Source organism: Leuresthes tenuis, unplaced genomic scaffold, assembly GCF_036924035.1.
Source record: "Leuresthes tenuis unplaced genomic scaffold, fLeuTen1.0.hap1 SCAF_12, whole genome shotgun sequence".
NCBI classification, from domain to species: Eukaryota; Metazoa; Chordata; class Actinopteri; order Atheriniformes; family Atherinopsidae; genus Leuresthes; species Leuresthes tenuis.
The window spans coordinates 27,060,439-27,078,542 of record NW_027325366.1 but is presented as its reverse complement, the minus strand read 5'-3'; the positions used below and the strand labels follow the sequence as shown (position 1 = coordinate 27,078,542).

The window sequence follows — 18,104 nt, the reverse complement described above, 5'->3', positions numbered from 1 at the left end:
AGACCTGGATCCTTTCTTACACCTATACAGTTCATGCCCAAACTCTGATGCCCAAACCAAAAATGGTTTAGTTTTGGTGCCTAAAACAATTAAAAGATATTGTTCAGTTGTGTCAGATGGGACACAACTAATGCAAATTGTTTTGTGTAAGTAAAAATAAGTTCACGTTTGGAAGTGGAAATAAAGCCTCCACAATGAAAATTAAGTCACTTTTATATATAGAGCAGAATTCAAAACAACAGAGGTTTAACCAAAGGGCTTTCTATTTAGGGAAATAAAAGAACTGAATAACATATATTAAAAACAAATGGATTAGAACAAAGTGATATAACAGGATATGAAAATCCAAGATGAATAAAAGTAGCAAATAAGATATTAAAAGTAAAATAAAATATTATAGAGATTGTAAAAGTCCACCAGTAATAACAAAATAATGAGTTGCTCAATGAATTGATAGTAGACTTGAAACTAAGACAAGAGAAGAAATATGTGTCTTTAAATTTGACTTGAGATAGTCGATGGTGGAGCAAGATTTAATTTGCAAGTGAACACAGTTTCAGAGTCTGTGAGTGTTGAACGAAGGTCTTGGTAAGCTTTGGTTTAAAGGCTGGAGTCAGAGACTGAAACTAGTAATTGCAATCATGACCAGAAATGAAAGTGAAATGAAATAATGATGCAATGAAAGTGACCTGGAAAAAAAGGGGTTAGCATATCCGCAATGTGCTGTGGGGGGAAAAAAAATCAAAGGACTTAAAAACAAATCTTAATCAGTACAAATGAGCCACAACTGGAGTGATGTGCTGTCTTTTCTTTGTTCTTGTTAAAGAAAAAAAAAGCTTACAACCTATTCCACCACCAATCATCCTACTGGATTATGATGACGTTGTTGATAATTAATGATGCATCCTTTGCTCCTGGAATCAAATGCTGCAGCAGCAGACTTTGACAGAATCGCAATTTTGACACTCTGGGAGTGAGAACCTGCATACCTTTTTCACTTCTTTAACAAATGATGATGGATTCATGTTGTTATATTGCTGAGAGAACTGATAGGAGACAAATCGAATATTGCTGTCTGTGGAGAGCTTCACTGGCCCTGACGGGAAGGATTTTTTTTCATTTAATAATTGGCTTTTTAACTCAGAAATAGTGCTCTAAATCGAAAGAAATATTTCTTTTTCACACAGTCAAGTGACATACTTGGAGTCTCATAATGCATCCTAAAATAGCCATTTTCACACAGCAGCATCAAAGTTGTGTATTTTGAGTAGAACAGTGCCCCACTGAGCCAATGACACAAGTGAATAGTTAACTGCTGCGTGCACAGACTAGTTAACGGCATTAAAAGAATTTACTAGACATTTTTTCATTGTTCATGTAACTGAATAGATTAATTGACTGTCCAGTACTTTGAGTATTGCTGATTGGCACTCACAAAACGAAGAGCTTTATCTCATTGGCTCAGGCGCTGGCTTTGGGCACTATGTTAAATTAAAAGTGACAAAGGTGTCTCATGCCTTAACTTTATGTGGGACTTTTTCTATTGGAGAATGTCAGCTTTACCCAGAAAGACAAATTATTCCTCCAAGAATGATAAAAATGTCAAATGTCTCTCACCAACAACGTTTCCAATAATTCACTTGACGTATGGCTGTGCAGCACATGGCATACACTTGGTATGTCTCTATAAGGCAGGAAATTAGTTTTGTATCAGAGAGAGGATTTATTTTGTAGCTTTTATAGTGGTGGAAGGTTCTAAAACAGATAAAGCAAAATAATAATGTGGTTCTTTAACTGGACTCTGAAATGGGAGAATTAAAATGAACAAGATACCTTACTGTATTTGCAATCTATTTCCCCAGGTGACAATGCATGTAGTGTGAATTATGGAGGCTGTGGAACCCTCTGTCTCGCCATCCCTGGAGGCAGAGTGTGTGCCTGTGCTGACAACCAGGTTTTGGAGAGGAACAATGTCACCTGTGCAGGTAGGAAGACGTAATGAATCAGACATAACAAAAGACCCGAGATAATCTTTTGCTAGTTTTACTGTAATCCCGGCTTTATCCTATGGGACAAAGATCAGATAGCAGCCGTTTAATTTTTCACATGGAAATCTGCTAATAAACAAATGCATACTGTTGAAAAATTATCCCCGTGGACCTCTAGAAATATTAACCAAATCCCAGTTGATTCACACTCTGTGGGGTCGTGAGATTTTTGTTGAGATTTGCCTGTTATAGCTATGGCGATAATTTCCCCTAAACACATGTCAAAGACAATCCCCGGATGAATTTGAATTTGTCTTCCTGCTGTTTTTCCCCAGAAGCTTCCACCAGCGGTTCAGAGTCACCTCGATGCAGAAGTGATGAGTTCCAGTGCCATAATCATCGCTGCATACGGGCCTTGTGGAAGTGTGACGGAGACGATGATTGTCTGGATGGAAGCGATGAGGAGAGCCACAGCTGCTGTGAGGATGTTGATTAGTCTGCAGGCACCACACTGCACACTGGCATAAAAACAAACTGCATGTACAGACAACATAGTGGTCGATACAGCTATATGAACAGCCTTGCAACGAGAAAAGAAAACAAAGCTTTTTACAGTTAATTCCCTCCTGCTGTCATCTTCTATGTTCCTAAACGTCACTAAGATAGAAATGAAAATTGTGCTGCTGCCTCCCCTTTTTGCTCCTGCTGAAGTGGATTCACTTTTAGCAAATTTTTTGGATAAACATGCTTTAAGATGGTTGGATGTTGGTTTGTTTTTCGTGGAAAGCAAAAGCAGCAAGTCACCAAAATGTGACCATATCTGCCAAGATGATAGAAAATTAAAATAACGTAATAGAATGTATTATAATCCAACTTGGTTTATTTTAGTGGACAGTGGGTTTTAGGGAGAAATCCAGTTCAATGCTGCTCTCATAAACAGATCAGTGTTAGTAATTTCACATGCTTCATGGTGTCTGTGCTTTTGGGTAGAGGAATATACTTTTTTATAACCTGTAAAGTCAAAATTAATTTGACATGATGGAAGCAATGACTGTGACAGGGAACAAGATGATTAAAAAAAAAATGTCCAGAACACTGCTCTCAGCTTGGCTCCCACTTGCAATGTCTAACGCTGAGATCTTGATGTATCCCAGTGGAATAGCACTAAACATTGTCTTAGGAATGACAATGTCATGACAAATGAGACTTGTCTGAAATGTTAAATGACAAAAAAGACCTATGTGAAATGATTTCCTGGGGAGAAACTAAGGGGGATCTTAGACACAATAAACATCATAACCTTTTATGGTTTCCAAAGTGGCTTTTTGGTGCATTAGTACAAAAGTGTTCATAATGAAGTCCTAGCAATAAGGTCATTTATACTCCTTTTATTTTTCTTCATAGTATTGACAGTCTACCTTCAGTTATTAATATTAAGCTGAAAAAATAGCTTATCACAACGTGATCATTGTGGTGTTGATTCACTTAGTTTGTTCATTTCATATTGTGTTATTCATCAGAAAAGACGACAAATCATTCCTAATAAAGATGTTAATGATGACCTATAATTAGATTTAAAGAATGTGTCGTCTCTAATAGGTGTTAGAATGCCTGTAAGTAAACTGTAAAAATATTGTCCATGATGGCAACTTTCATGACCTCATCTTGATGTTTTCTAACCCTAACCAAGATCTGTTAATGTCCAAACCCAACCAAGGTGTGACAGTGCGTAAACTGCTGTCATGTTTTTTTGTTTTTTACTGAACAAATCTCAGAAGTTAAAGAGTCTGTCATATTTTTGTTTTGAACACATGCTACTACTGATTGAAAGTGCTTCAGGTGACGTGCCACCTGACCCCCACGTTGTTTTTGGGATTTTGAGGTTTCTTGAAGGGAACGCTTGAAAATGGAGTCTGCTTTGATGTGCTCTGATACTTTAAAGAATACAATTATGGGTTGTATTTAAGGGTATGAACTAATAACCTATATACTTGTTTTACTCTTAGGACTTGTTGCATAATTACTAGATATTAGATCAAAGAGCAATTCTTTTGTCCAATCTGGTCTCACACAGGCTCCTAAACCGTACCAAATTGATGATTGATACTTAGTTTATAGATTTAGAATTACTCAATGTTGAGTGAGTCTGATTACTTGAAGCGATAACTTTTTTTTCACCCATGATTTTTCTTTTACTAGTCATTAGTTTTATTAATGTATAAGCTGTGAGATCACTGAGAGTTTATTTTATCTGTTTTCAGACAATCACACCTGTCCCACCGATCAGTTCAAGTGTAGGAACAATCGCTGCATTCCCAAAAAATGGCTTTGCGATGGAACAAATGACTGTGGCAGCAATGAAGATGAGTCCAACACCACATGCTCAGGTATGTACAGCATCACTTTTATGTCTCCCCAGTGTGGGAGATGAAATTGGTCATCTCTCAGTCTTGGTTGTTTCTTGCACTTTAATTGATCGATTAGCATAATTTTACGCTTCATTTTGCAGCAAAAAATGTATAATTTATTCTTGGAATGAATGTTAAGGTGGAAATTTCAAAAGTAGTGATATGAGGAAAACACAATGTGCTTAATGCTTTGTTACTCTGAGGACTAATGTGTTTTTTAATTGATTTTAGCTCATCAAGCTATATAGACATGAAATTAAAGATGAAATAGTTGTCTCATCTATACAACAAGGCGTAAAATCTTTCTACTCTGACATGTTTTGATGAAATTTTCTCATCTCAAGAACATACTTATATTCACCTTAGTCTTGAACAGAGGCAGCCATCATTGTTATAATTTGAGGCTTTGGTGCGGCACAATCAGTCTCATTGTGCCAGAGTACTCTGTTGTATCAGAGAGTTGTGGCACCTATGAGAAGAACCTCTCTGTCAGGAGCACTCACAGTGTATCACATTGCCTCTGCGTCCTCTGTGGTGCCCCTCAGGAGCTTTTTATCTTTAGAGGATCAATCAATGAGCATTAGACAGGGGATGACGAATGCCCACTCACAGGCAGATTGACATGCATATCCCATATCAGCAATACATTGCTTGTGTGCTGTCATGTGCATGACCACCAGCATGTGACTGACAGCCCATCAAACAACAGCACATTTCCAGCCGCCGTAAGCCCTGCTGTGTGATTGAGTGATAAAGAGTTCGAACTGGCCGGACATTGACATCCTGGTGATCTACTGAACATTAGATGTTGTTGTGCAGTCTTGCATTGACTTATGCAGGTGTGATTGAATTAAGTGGCCTCTTTCTTCTCTCTCAGCTCAGCCCTGTCAAGCCGACCACTTCTCTTGCCAGAACGGACGGTGTATACCTGGAGGCTGGCACTGTGACCGCGAGGATGACTGTGGGGATATGTCTGATGAAATATCATGCAGTAAGTCATGCATGGATATCTACCACATATAAACAGTTATTTATGGTTTTCTGCGAATGCTCTTCACACTCCACCATTTCATGTCCAATATTTATATATCTAAACCCACAGATCTTATTTATTGTGCCTAAAGCAAAGCTGTGAGAGGTGATTGAGCTGAAGATTTACACTGCAGATTGAATGATGGTGTCATCAGCTGGTGAAATTCAAAACTTAAAATGTAACTGTATATTTTATGACTGCACCAGAAACACGTTCATAATTTTGCAGTTTCTGCAACAAGTGTCTAATCTAATTGATTGACAGAAAACGTGCTGGGCAGCACTCACACTGAATTTGATAAATGCTTTTTTTTTTTCCATATGAAGTGCACTGCAGGAAAATATCTAATAGATTAAATTAATTTTATGGACCTACTTGCTCTTAATTTAGTTTTAGTTTTACAAAGGTGTACAAGAAATCAGAGATTCTTTCCACTTTGTGATGTTGCCATTCCTTCTCACAGCACTGAAAAGGTGTTATGGCATTTATGATGACAAGTGATTAAACATTTAATTTGGTCCCATCCTTTTTGGCACATACCTCTTGAGGGGTGCTGCAGTATGGAGTTTTTGCTTTTGCCCACCGTAATCCCTTGTCCATGTGGTCATATCAGCCATTGATGTTTGACCGTTCTCGATGCGGTGCTATCTGAGAAATCAAAAATCACGTGTCCAAGAAGACTTGCAGCATTGTCCTTTACACACTGAATTTCCTCCAGATTGCTTAAATTGTCTGTCAAGGAAGAAATTTGAAAAATCCCTTTCAGTTTGTTTGAGAAACATTTCAGTGATTTTCTCAAACATTTCCTGACAGACTGGAGATCCACTGCATCATCACCAGTATGAAATAACATAATCATTTGTCTTTTCACTTGCTCTAAATTGTCCCCACTCCTTTTTGTAATCGTCTTTTTTTGTTTGTTTGTTTGTTGGTTTTTGGAATGTTTTTCAGGTCTGCAAGCAAAAATGGATATAAAAGATGTTTTCAGCTGTGACATTGAATCAGTAAAATTAAGTTGATGAGAAAAAGTGTGAAATATTTTGGGTTCATAGTGTCTGCATAAGTCAAAGTAAATGTAAGAATTTAATTTTTTTTCCCATTTTCATTCTACCCTGACTTTGTCTAAATTTAAGGTTGTAAAACATTTTTTTATTACTAAAAACTTGGAAGTCAGCAGCATAAGCTGTGTGCAGATGCACTTAATGTTTTGTGTTGAGTTGATGAAAGTGCAGACACTTTCTTTTGGTTAACTGGCAGTGAAACGTCCTAATTTTTTAATGGATTGCCAAGACATTTGGTACTCAGGATGTGATGACACCCATATTTTTTGCAGAAACTTCAATTTTTTTTTTTTAAAACAGTCAAATTTTATTTAAATCTATATTCATTTTTTGTACAGAGATTTGTCAGAGATATGTTAGTCAAATTCAGTTTTTGAAGTATCATGAGATACAGATGGTTGCTCCAACCTATAAACCACTTCAAGTGTCACATTTGTCGACTTGTGTGCAAATGTGTTTGAATGGCTGCTTTGGATATTCATATCTACTTAAAAGGCTGCTATTTGGATGTTTTAAGATGACCCAGATGAAGGACACTAGCTGAAAAGTGAGTTTCTTAGACAGAACACTTAGAACAATGCATTTCGAGAGGAACTTCAGTAAAAATTTAGTTTCTAATTTTCTACACACTGGACTGCTTTGAAAATAGTGTTATTGGCCATAACCAGTCCTTTTTGGAATGTATTGTCATGTTCACATGCTTTATTTTGCTTGGCTGAAAGCATTTCATCCCTGATTTATTGATGCTGTGTCTTTTGGATCAAGTGCTAGACATGTCCTCACTGGTGGCAACAGCTGAAAGGGGTGATGATGAGCAAACAGAATAATTTTGTACAGTAGTTCTCTGTTCTGAAGTAGTGCCTCTATGGTATTATAAAATCTGTCAGATTCAGGCAGTTAAAAGTTGCAGTCTGCGTTCTGGATTATTCTTAGAAAACATGAATTTAAAAAAAGCATCACAAGCCAGGATGGCCTGAGCTTTTTGGAGTTCTTTGAAGATGTGTTTAACCTTTTATGTGAGGGGTGTGGTGGGGGGGTTGAGGCTGTAAAAGATGTTTTCAGCAGTGAAGTTGAACAAGATGAATAAGCAGTGTACATTTAAAGGATGACGAGGGTAAAGGTTTTAAGATTCTCTTTAATCACTATTTGTATTAAATCAGCCTTTAACAGTGATTGATGTTTGCCAAATGCTGCTCTGTGCTGTATCTCCTCAGCCTCCCTTTGTGTGTCTTAAGCTGCTTCAATACGCAGTCACAAACAGCCAGGGTGTAAGCAGTAATTAAAGTTCATGCTCGGCTTCATTCAATCATAATCAAGCTGTGCAGCAAAACATATTCTCTTCCATACTGTTGTCTGAGCTTCCTCAGGCGTTACTTCTCTGCAGGCACTCCACTGTGTGGCTCTGGCAGCTCACTCAGCTTCAGTGGAGCTACTGTGGGTTTTGGAACACCTGAAGCTCAATGGTGGCTGCCTTAGAGATTGATGCTAATTTGGATTTTGTTTGTCAGTAGTTTAGTAGTTGTCACACATGTCTTCAGTTGGGCTCTCTGTTCTCTTGAAGCCATCATTATTTATGGATGCCGGCGTTTCATTTTTAGCAGTGCTTACTGTGTACTTGAAATCGTCATAATTTATGCATGTTTGTGCCTCATTCTCAGCAAATGTTAAATTTCAGGCAGCCGTGTGCTGTCAGTGAGGCCCAACACATTTGAGGGAAATGTAGCCGACTGGGAACTACACTTGTATGATAAAGATACAATGTATTTCCTCAGAAGCGCCTAAGGTTTTCCAGACAGCTGCAGCAGATGCCAACAAATCAATTCAAATGTAGACTTGTATTTCATACAGAAGTCAATAAAGCTTCAGGCATCTAATGTACAGTATGCTGAAACAAGACTGTTATATGAGGGGAATACGATTGTCAATGCTGTCAATGTCATCAGCCACAAAATACGGTATAATCTATCTTCTATATTTGCTACAGCTGTAAAAATATCAATCTTTATGAGGTATACCAGAATACTTCATGACAGTTCCTTGACCGATTTTATGTATGTTGTATTATATATTGGTGAGGACAGATTCCTGAATGAATCCCTATCTGGATTTAACTAAGCAAATAGGTAAGTATCCCATTGGATAATTACAGCATTGATGATTATGTTTCAGCTGGCAACAAGTTGTTAAACCCTGATGCAATGAGTAGCTTTTAATTTCTTAAGCAACCATGTCGGAAGACACGTCCTGTGGTCGTGGAAACAATGTTAATCTGTTGCAGAAGGGTTAAGTTTTTGGCATGCATCATGCAAAAAAAGAACATCTAAGGAGATTGCTGAAACTGCTAAAATTGGGTTAAGAACTGTCCCACGCATTATTAAAACTGGAAGGATAGTGGGGAACCATCATTAGCCTTAAGAAAACCACTTATCAGTGAGCCTAACTGGTAAAAAAAAAGGCTTCAGTTTGCTAGGGAGCATAAAGATTGGACTGGAGCAATGGAAGAAGGTCATGTGGCCGATGAGTCCAGATTTACGCTGCTCCAGAGTGATGGTCACATTAGGGTAAGAAGAGAGGCGGATGAAGTGATGCACCCATCATGCCTCGTATCTACTGTACAAGCCTGTGGGGATAGTGATATGATCTGGGGTTGCTGCAGTTGGTCAGGTCTATGTCCAGCGACATTATGTGCCCAATGAATGAGGTCAGCTGACTATACTGAATGACTAGGTTACTCCATCAGTGGATTCTTTTCTTCCCTGATGGCACGAGCATATTCCAAGATGACAATGCCATGATTCATTGGGCTCAAATTGTGAAAGAGTAGTTCAGGGACATGAGACATCATTTTCTGACATTAATTGGCCACCACAGAGTCCAGACCTTAACCACATTGAGAAGCTTTGGGATGTGCTGGAGAAGACTTTGCCACTATCACTACAAGATCTTGGTGAAAAAATTAATGCAATTCTGGATGGAAACAATAGTTGTGACATTGCAGAAGCTTATCGAAACAATGGAACAGCGAATGTGTGCTGTAATCAAAGCAAAAGGCAGTCCGGCAAAATATTAGAGTGTGGGACGGGCAGTGTATGTAGATTGGTTAACTGAACTGAAGTGCATTATGAGATAAAAATGAAGCAGAACCAAATGTGGAAAACTGAAAGAATGCTCTGTCGTGAAGGTGACGAGTAACGATAGGTGGAAGCTGTTAGTGCAAAGATTGCTTTCCATTTCAGGGTCAGCATGTTTTTACATCAAGTTTTGTGATTGGAGGCATTGATCACGAGATGAAATGCGAAGATAGAACCTGTGGTGAATAGAACACTGCAACTCAAGGCTCCTCTGGGTACAAAACTTTAATCAAAAGAGGAATTTCTCATCATTTTCAACTTTTAACCAGGGCCACCTATAACAAAGAATGCGCCAAGTATTCCTTAACATTCAACCGTATAAGTTCAATATAGACTGGAGTGTGACCATAATTTAAACTTTTCTAGTAAAGTAACTAAAATATAAAGTATTTAATTAATTGCAGTGGAATTTTACACTCATATTATTAGTGTTCAAAGGGAATTATAACTATTACAGTTCTGGTTTTTTTTGTTTTTTTTTCTCTACTTGAAATACAACATTGACGAGATGAAGGACCCTTCACAACTCTATATAAGCTCCTATGAATGCATTGAGTTTATTCATCTTAAATTGTTGCAGTGATGTGATGACCTGAGTTCAGTCAACGTACAATCAAGACTGCGTAGTTATATTACCGCTCAAAGATCACCTTTTGAACAAACTAACACAATATAATGAACAATAATTCCTGTGGGCGTAAAGTAGATCTGGTAGGACAACATACTAGTGAGGAAAGATATATTCTGTGTAGTCACCAAATTAAAATTGTCAGTTGTAAAATTGTTGTTTCTAAATGTTCATTGAAGTTGGCCTCGGATTCTATTTGAAGTTTACATGTGTACAAACCTTTTCAGCCTTCCCCACCTGCGAGCCCCTCACCCAGTTCAGCTGCTCGAATGGACGATGCATCAACGTCAAATGGCACTGTGATTCAGGTGGGGACTTTTCACCATATATAAACAATTTATAAACAAACGTGCCCACGGGGCTTCTGGATTACTGTACTGTGCAAAAGCCGTCAAATAAACGCAAAATAAGTGCAGTAATTAGACAAGCTTTCTTGTAATTTCTGCTCTTCTTTAGCTGTATAAGAGCTACTGCAGTGGAGTTTTGACCCAGAGCATGCACCACACACACACACACACACACAAACAACAAAAAAAAAATGTAGAAGATCAACCTCTTGTGTTCCGTCCTGTCAAGATGATATCACACTGCCTCAGTAATGTTGAGGTCAGGGCTCTGGGGAAGATTCATCATTCCATGAGACTTGTTCACACTGATTTTCAGTCCACTTCTTGTGTCATTTGGCATACCTCAGCCTTTTCTCCCTGTTTCGCTTCCTTAAGAATGGCTTCTTGACAGCCACCTTTCCATGGAGAACATTTGTGATGAGGCTTCAGTGAACAGTAGATGTATAAACTGAATGATCAAATGCATCTCCCGGATGCTGTGTCAGTGCTTTGCTTCGCTCTCAGATAATGTTCATCTTCTATAGATATACTCCTTTTTTTCTTTTGTCCTCCATTTATCCAGTTTCCACAGATTTTGAAATGACACACTGCACAGCTTGTTGAGATATAACATGTTTTTCAGCTACAAGCTAAAGTTATTAGGTACAAGGACCGGACTGAAAAGTAGTGATAATGCAGGCGATACCAAAAGAAAAACTATTAAAGAAGCTCAGAAAATCTGGAGAACTGTTGCTCCACTTTAAATGATTACAAGAAAGCCTCATTGCTTTGAAGCAAAATATAAAAAAAGAATGAAAGGGTGGCTCAAGGGAGTGTCCAGTACTGTACACGCTGTGATATTTTGTGTGGTCACAACTTTTATTAGTGTTTTCTCGTCTGTGCAGATGATGACTGTGGTGATGGCAGTGATGAAGTGGGCTGCATCCAGACCTGTTCTAACAATCAGTTCCAGTGTAGCAGTGGACGTTGCATCCCAGACCACTGGGCTTGTGATGGTGACAACGACTGCGGCGACTTCAGTGATGAAAACACAACCTGCAGAGGGGGCTCTGCATGTAAGAATGCCTGTGTTACTATTTCAAATGCTTGAGTATTAGGCTTAGGCACTACAGCTGAACATATAGGACAGTTAATTTTTCTTTAGAAAGTTTCCAGAAATTTTGTATTTCAATATGCTAATTAGGTTTTATATAACCAAAGATGTGCATATGTAATTTTCATACATTTCCAGTATGTTTTTGTTGCATTTTGTTGACATGTTGGAGCCTAAGTTCATTACTTTCAACAGTCAGAAGAACATTGATCTTTGACATGTTTTTAGGATAAAATGTGTAATGTGTAACGTGTAAGTGCTACTGGAGTGGATACGAGAAAAAATGGCTATCAAAGATAGTTTAATTGTAAAATTCTGGACATGTTTGTTAGAAATCAAATCAGATTTCAGCCAATCTATCTGATCTGAATCATAGAAAAAAAAGGTAGAATATGTAGAACGCATCAAAGCTGAAAAATGGATTACACAGCATGTCTTTTATCTGAACAGAGCAACACGCAGTGGCACTGGTACACTTGTCTGTAATGTTATCCACGATACCACAACTGTTACAGCCAGACAGAAACACAGAAAGAAAAGAAACTCAACTCTTGTTGTTAAACTCTTGCTGTGTTTCTATTAAGTTCTGAGATGAACCACAGGTTTTCCAACACTGTTGAATTTAAAAAAAGAAATGTTTTACATTTCTGGCTTCTACTTGAGGAGGACTCGATGTATAAACACTAATATAATACACAGAAGCAACACACGAGCAGCAAACTGCTAAAGAACCCATAATTCTGTGGATCAGTATTGGTTTTAAACACTATCCTGTTCAATACTAGATGTGAAGTTGACGTCATATTTTCAACTTCATATTGTACTCTTGCTTACTTTGTTGGCATCTGAGCAACATACACTAAATTAGAACTTCAGAATTGCCATCATCCTACATTCCAACTGTAGGATCAACCTCTAATATCATATCTCAGTCAATATGTATTCTTCATAATCAAATGCTAAACATATCTGATAATTAAAGAAACTAAAATTTTATGAGTTTAAAACATCTTTATTGTCACTATACTGACTTAAAGCTGTACATGGGAAAGCATTCCTCACAAGATGGTGCTCCTGTCCCAGCAAGCAACACTGTGCCACATCTCCACATTCTCTGTTAGGCCAAATAACCTAATTCATAAGTCAATTCTAAACTCGTCTGTCGTGGCTGTGTTGTACACTGGTCATCTATGCACTCTTGTTTTATGAGTGACAACTTGCACATTGACACATTGAGGATGTTTCATCAGCTGATCTTTTAGTTTGTTTTCTCCTGTGTCCTCCACAACATGACAGTTGTTGTCCTTTTCTTTGGGAATGATTTAGATCTGCAACCATTGGCATTTTATAAAGGTCCTGCTATAAGCTACCAGAAAATGTCACATGATACATCTGAACAAATGTCACTGTCCAAAATTGAGATTAGCCAATGAGATTTGGGGCTGAGAAAAAAATCTTTACTCTCATATTTGGGAGCTGATACAGAGGGATTTGGGGGAGATCAAATTTGGGGAGACATGAGAGCGACATGAGAGTGAGCAGATAAAAACACTGGTGCTGCATACTGTCTTAGACTAAAAAGCATATTTTGAAGAATGTAGGAGAGATCTATATACACACACAGTATAGTAAAATGAAAAGCTGTCATGTGTATTTTTCCCATTTTCTTAATACAAGTCTGAAAGAAGATATGTTATGGAAACCAAATAACCCAAAATCTCCAAATTGACCAGTTGATGAAAAATCTGTATTCACCTGCCATGTCTCGCCTTAATCATCACACTTTAACACATTAAGCTGTTACAAAGGAGCTGAACATTTCTAAATGCACATACGCTCATAAATCTTTTTTAGTACGCAAAATATTTTATTTGCAATTCAAATGAGTATTTTTAATGTAGATGTTGCAACTGTATGTGTAACAATTTAACCACCATATTTAAATTCTGACTCATGTAACACAAACTTACTTGCTCTCTGTGCTGGGGCATTTTACCATCAGGGCTTCAATCATTTAATCAAATTACCAGACGTAATGCAAGACCCTAAAAAGAAAAGCTCACAGCTCACTTGCTTGTCACTAGAATGTTTAGATAATTCATCAAACTATCCCCTGATGGGATTTGAGTGCCTCTCCTCTCCCCCTGTCTGATTCATTGGGTTGAATTAGACTTAGCTGTGTTTTTGTTGTTGGGGAAAAATAAAAAATAGAAAAAAAGTTTAAAAAGTTTCACTTTTAAAAATGAAGGAAATTCTTTTTCAAATTTCTAACAACATTTATTATTTATACACTGAATGGATCATATCATGAATAATTTTTCTTATTTTGATTTAGAATCATTTTGTAAGATTGAAATACACATTTTATCTTATTTTTTAAATGTGTTTATTTGTTATTTGCAAAAATTGCAACAGTACCTCTAAAACATACAGTGTAACACATACCTGTTGAATCCTTAAACACCAAGCCTAAAAATAAGTTCCTTTGTTGGTTCTAAGATGCCAAATGCTCTGCCTCCAAATATATTTATAGTTATTCCTAAACTTTAAAAGATGTCATGTAAAAAAACTGATTACAGTTTTGCTGTTTACCATTGCAGTAGAACCCTGAAGCATCAGTTGCTGAATTGCTTATTTTCTAGTGCTGCCATCCGAGATTGAGTGCAGTGGGGAGGAATTCCACTGTGTCATAGATGGAACCTGCATCCCAGAACGTTGGAGATGTGATGGAGACAAAGACTGCGAGGATGGGAGTGATGAGAAAGACTGCGAGGGCACCAAAAGGATGTGTGACCCCAAAGCCAAGTTTACCTGCAAAGATACAGGTAGTGAATATCAGAAATAAAAAAGTACCCCAACAACAGCAAGGTTTGTGGTAAAAGATGCCAAAAGTAGCACTCAGTTATTGCCTTTACTGGCATTGTTGTAGTATCTTGGTCAGCAAAGGTTTAGTAAATAACTAATACATGTTACATTGCTTTAGATTGTCTTCCAATGGTTTTGGATAAAGGTTGACTTTTGTTGGATTAAGTTGAGGAATCGTATCTTGTTGAAATTCAAATGCTCCTCCAGAGTCTTTTAATTCTGGGTTGCAGACATACAAACATACACCACTCAGCCATAACATCACATCCACATCCCCTCCAGCTCCAGTAGCAGGGTCCGACTTCTCCAACTTTTCAAGGGCTCAAAGAACATGACAAAGAGTTTGATCCAGCCTCCATACTCCTTAGATTTCAATCTGGTGGGATCTGATGGCCTGATGGAAGCAAGTGAATCTACAAACACCCCAGTCTACAACTCAGAGAGCTCAAGGGATCCCAGTATTTTACACTCCCAGACTTTCTCAGATGTTCTTATGCTCTTTGTTTATGCCCTGACTATTTTGAGCTATTTTGATATCATGAATAGGAGCTACTCATTATTAGGCAGTTGGTCACAATGTAGTGGCTGATCTGTGTCTAACAGATACATAAAATTCACATGGGAGTTAAGAGAGCATTTCAAAATCATTAAATTTCTGCAGCTCATTAGCTGTCACATAGAAGCAATGTAAAAATAATATGTAAATGCATCAAACATAATTAGAATTCTACTTTTCTTGTCTAACACGGTCATGAATTTCATATCGGATTTAGAAATGATGGTTTCCAACTAGAACTTAATCTAAAGCTTGTAATCTAATTAACACATGACAAAATATTGTCCTTACTTTGAATAAATTGTTTTAAATACTGTAAAGTATCTAGCCATCACAGTAAAAGTGAAACAAGATACTCTCAACTATCCATGGATAATTTCTGTCTCCACTCTTTCGTTCTGCTCTTTAGAGTTTCATTAAGTTTTTATTGTATCACTTATTTAAAGTGCCAAAGGGCTTTCCTTCCCTTCACAGGAAGGCTTAACTACTCTACACTGTGGAGCATTCCTGTGCTATTGAACCAATCAGGACCAAAAAAGTGAGTTTTGAATAGTCCATCAACCTAAAGCCAGCACCTTCTTTCTTTCTGAAAACTGTAAGAGGAGAGTCAGAAATAAACTCACTTGCACTCCGCTTTAAGCTCTACAGCTTTGCTGCTTATCCCTTGACAGTTTTATCAAGAATGGAGGCCATCCAGCATGGTGACAGGTTGATTAGACTACACAATTATTAATTACTATAATTCTGCTGTGTCACACTTCTCTGCACTGGTGTGCTTGTCCTCTCCAGAAGAGCATAGTGCCCTCTTAGGCAATATTTAAAAACCTGTATCCGAAAGTGGTTATTTTTGCAGTAGTGATGGACCTATGTATGTATGTGTGTGTATGTAAAGGAACTTTGGGGCTGATGATATAATTTCTCAGAAACATTTCTTTTTGATGTGGTGCTCAACAAACCAAGTCATTAAAACAAACACACAAACAGTTCTATTTGGGGAAGGAGCATGTAGGATAGACTAAATGAAATATCCATCCATTTTCCTCTGCTTATCCAAGGAAAATGGTTTGTTTTAGCTGGTCTCTAAGTGTACTTGGTAAAGGGCCACCTTTGGCCAAAGGTCAGTGATCGATTTTGTAGTGTTATCATCACACCTTCAGCCGCATGTCTTGGACACTGGGGTGAAGAGACTGATTATCACCTGGTAGTGACCTGAGTCCAGTGGTGAGGGAGACAGCTCGACAAATCAGGTAAACCAAAATGAGTAGTGAGGGTCAACTGTGAATGTCTGGCGGAGGACCCTGTCCATGAGGTCTTCAACACACATCTCCAGGAGAGTTTTTCACATGTACTGGATAAGTTTATTCAAAGCCTTCATGGCAGTCGTAGCAACAGTGTTTTTCAACTCTGGTCCTCGGGACCTATTGCCCTGCATGTTTTTCGATGTTTCCCTCCTCCACCACACCTAATTGAAATGATCAGCTCATCATCAAGCTCTGCAGTGGCCTGATAAGGAGCCATTCATTTCAATCAGGTGTGTTGGAGGAGGGAAACATCGAAAAACATGCAAGGCAGTGGGTCCCGAGGACCAGGGTTGAAAAAAGAGATATCTGAGTTTCCCTCCTGGACCCTTTTCCTCCACGACCCAAAATTATATGTCAAACAAAATAGCTAAACATAAATTAACAGTACAATATGAAATAAGATGGTCACAGAGAGGATTTTCAGAAAGATTTAAATGAGAGGCAATTTGGTTAGTTAAAACAAATAGATACGTCCCAAATAATACCAAAATAAGTATCATATTATTCTGCTATATTCAGTAATATTCAGTATTGAGATTTAACATATACCCTAGAATCCTCTGCAATGGAAAACAATATCATGTGGAAGAATCCAACAGATGCAAATATCCTCTGAATACTTGAGCTGTAATGGTGTATACATGTATTATTTATAATGAAGTCTCATGCTTCAAGTGGAATGGCTCAAGTAAAAAACAGTAACCAGCTCTGTTGGAGAGCCATCAGTGGATATGCTTCAGTTCTAATAAATTAAAGATTAACTTTTAGATATTTAAGAAGATTTTCTATGTTTGAAAAGAGCATGAAAAATTAATTTTCCACCTTGAAAATAACAGTTATATTGAATAAACCCTCTCAGAAGTGCTATTTCTTTTTGTGCCTCCCAATCACTCGGTAAGATTATGTTTTTCCCTCTCCACACACTCGTAAAACTAATTGAGTGAATCTGTGGGTTTTTGTGTTATTCAAGATAAAATTTGCCATGATTAAGATAGGTTAATTCAATTGCACAAATGGCTAACCTCCTAATCAAACAAACACAAACCAAACCAGAGTTTTCCTAAAATTTAACATCAGAATGGTCCTAGTTGCAGCCATACTCATGCAAGGAAAGGCTCACTGTTATTTATGCAACTGAAGTTGTATGACAGTAAACGTCTAGAGCATAAATCTATAATGTGGATGTGACTAAACTGTCACTAGACTATGCTGTCATTAGACCATTTGGGGATCATAGAAGTTGTGCCTTAGTAGAACATTAGTTTAAGAAATCTAAATCTAAAATCTAAATTGTTGTATGCTGCGATAGCACATTTACCTTTAAGAGTGTGAAAAATGATGACACAATCCATCGTCTGAGATGTTTTCTGTTTCACCACCTCAATGGTTACACTTACAATTAGGTGAAATATAGAGTAAGCCCTCTTTCAGTTATAAGCTTTTACATATAAAATGTCTATTAGTACTTGCCATATCTTAAAATTAGGTAAATGCATCCTCAAATGTACAAAATAACCAATGAGTAGTTGTTCTCTGTATGACATTATCAATCTCTGACTTTGTTGTGAAGAAAGTTTGGTCCACTCTTCTTTAGAAAGGTGCTTATTGAGGTTTGCTAGTATTTGTTCACGCACAGCTCTCTTCACAGCAGTTCAATTGAATTGAAGTCTGGACTTTGACTGAACCTTTGCAA

At 37.6% G+C, this 18,104-nt stretch overlaps 1 protein-coding gene across 1 annotated transcript in view; it reads left to right on the top strand.

The window, feature by feature from the left end:
• lrp1bb (low density lipoprotein receptor-related protein 1Bb) overlaps positions 1–18,104 on the top strand; it is a 259,749-nt gene that overhangs the window by 134,032 nt on the left and 107,613 nt on the right. The window contains exons 15-21 of the mRNA XM_072397335.1: positions 1,863–1,985; positions 2,324–2,467; positions 4,250–4,375; positions 5,274–5,387; positions 10,477–10,557; positions 11,481–11,651; positions 14,332–14,514. Of these exons, the coding sequence (XP_072253436.1) occupies positions 1,863–1,985; positions 2,324–2,467; positions 4,250–4,375; positions 5,274–5,387; positions 10,477–10,557; positions 11,481–11,651; positions 14,332–14,514 (942 nt within the window). The remainder of the gene's footprint in view (positions 1–1,862; positions 1,986–2,323; positions 2,468–4,249; positions 4,376–5,273; positions 5,388–10,476; positions 10,558–11,480; positions 11,652–14,331; positions 14,515–18,104) is intronic.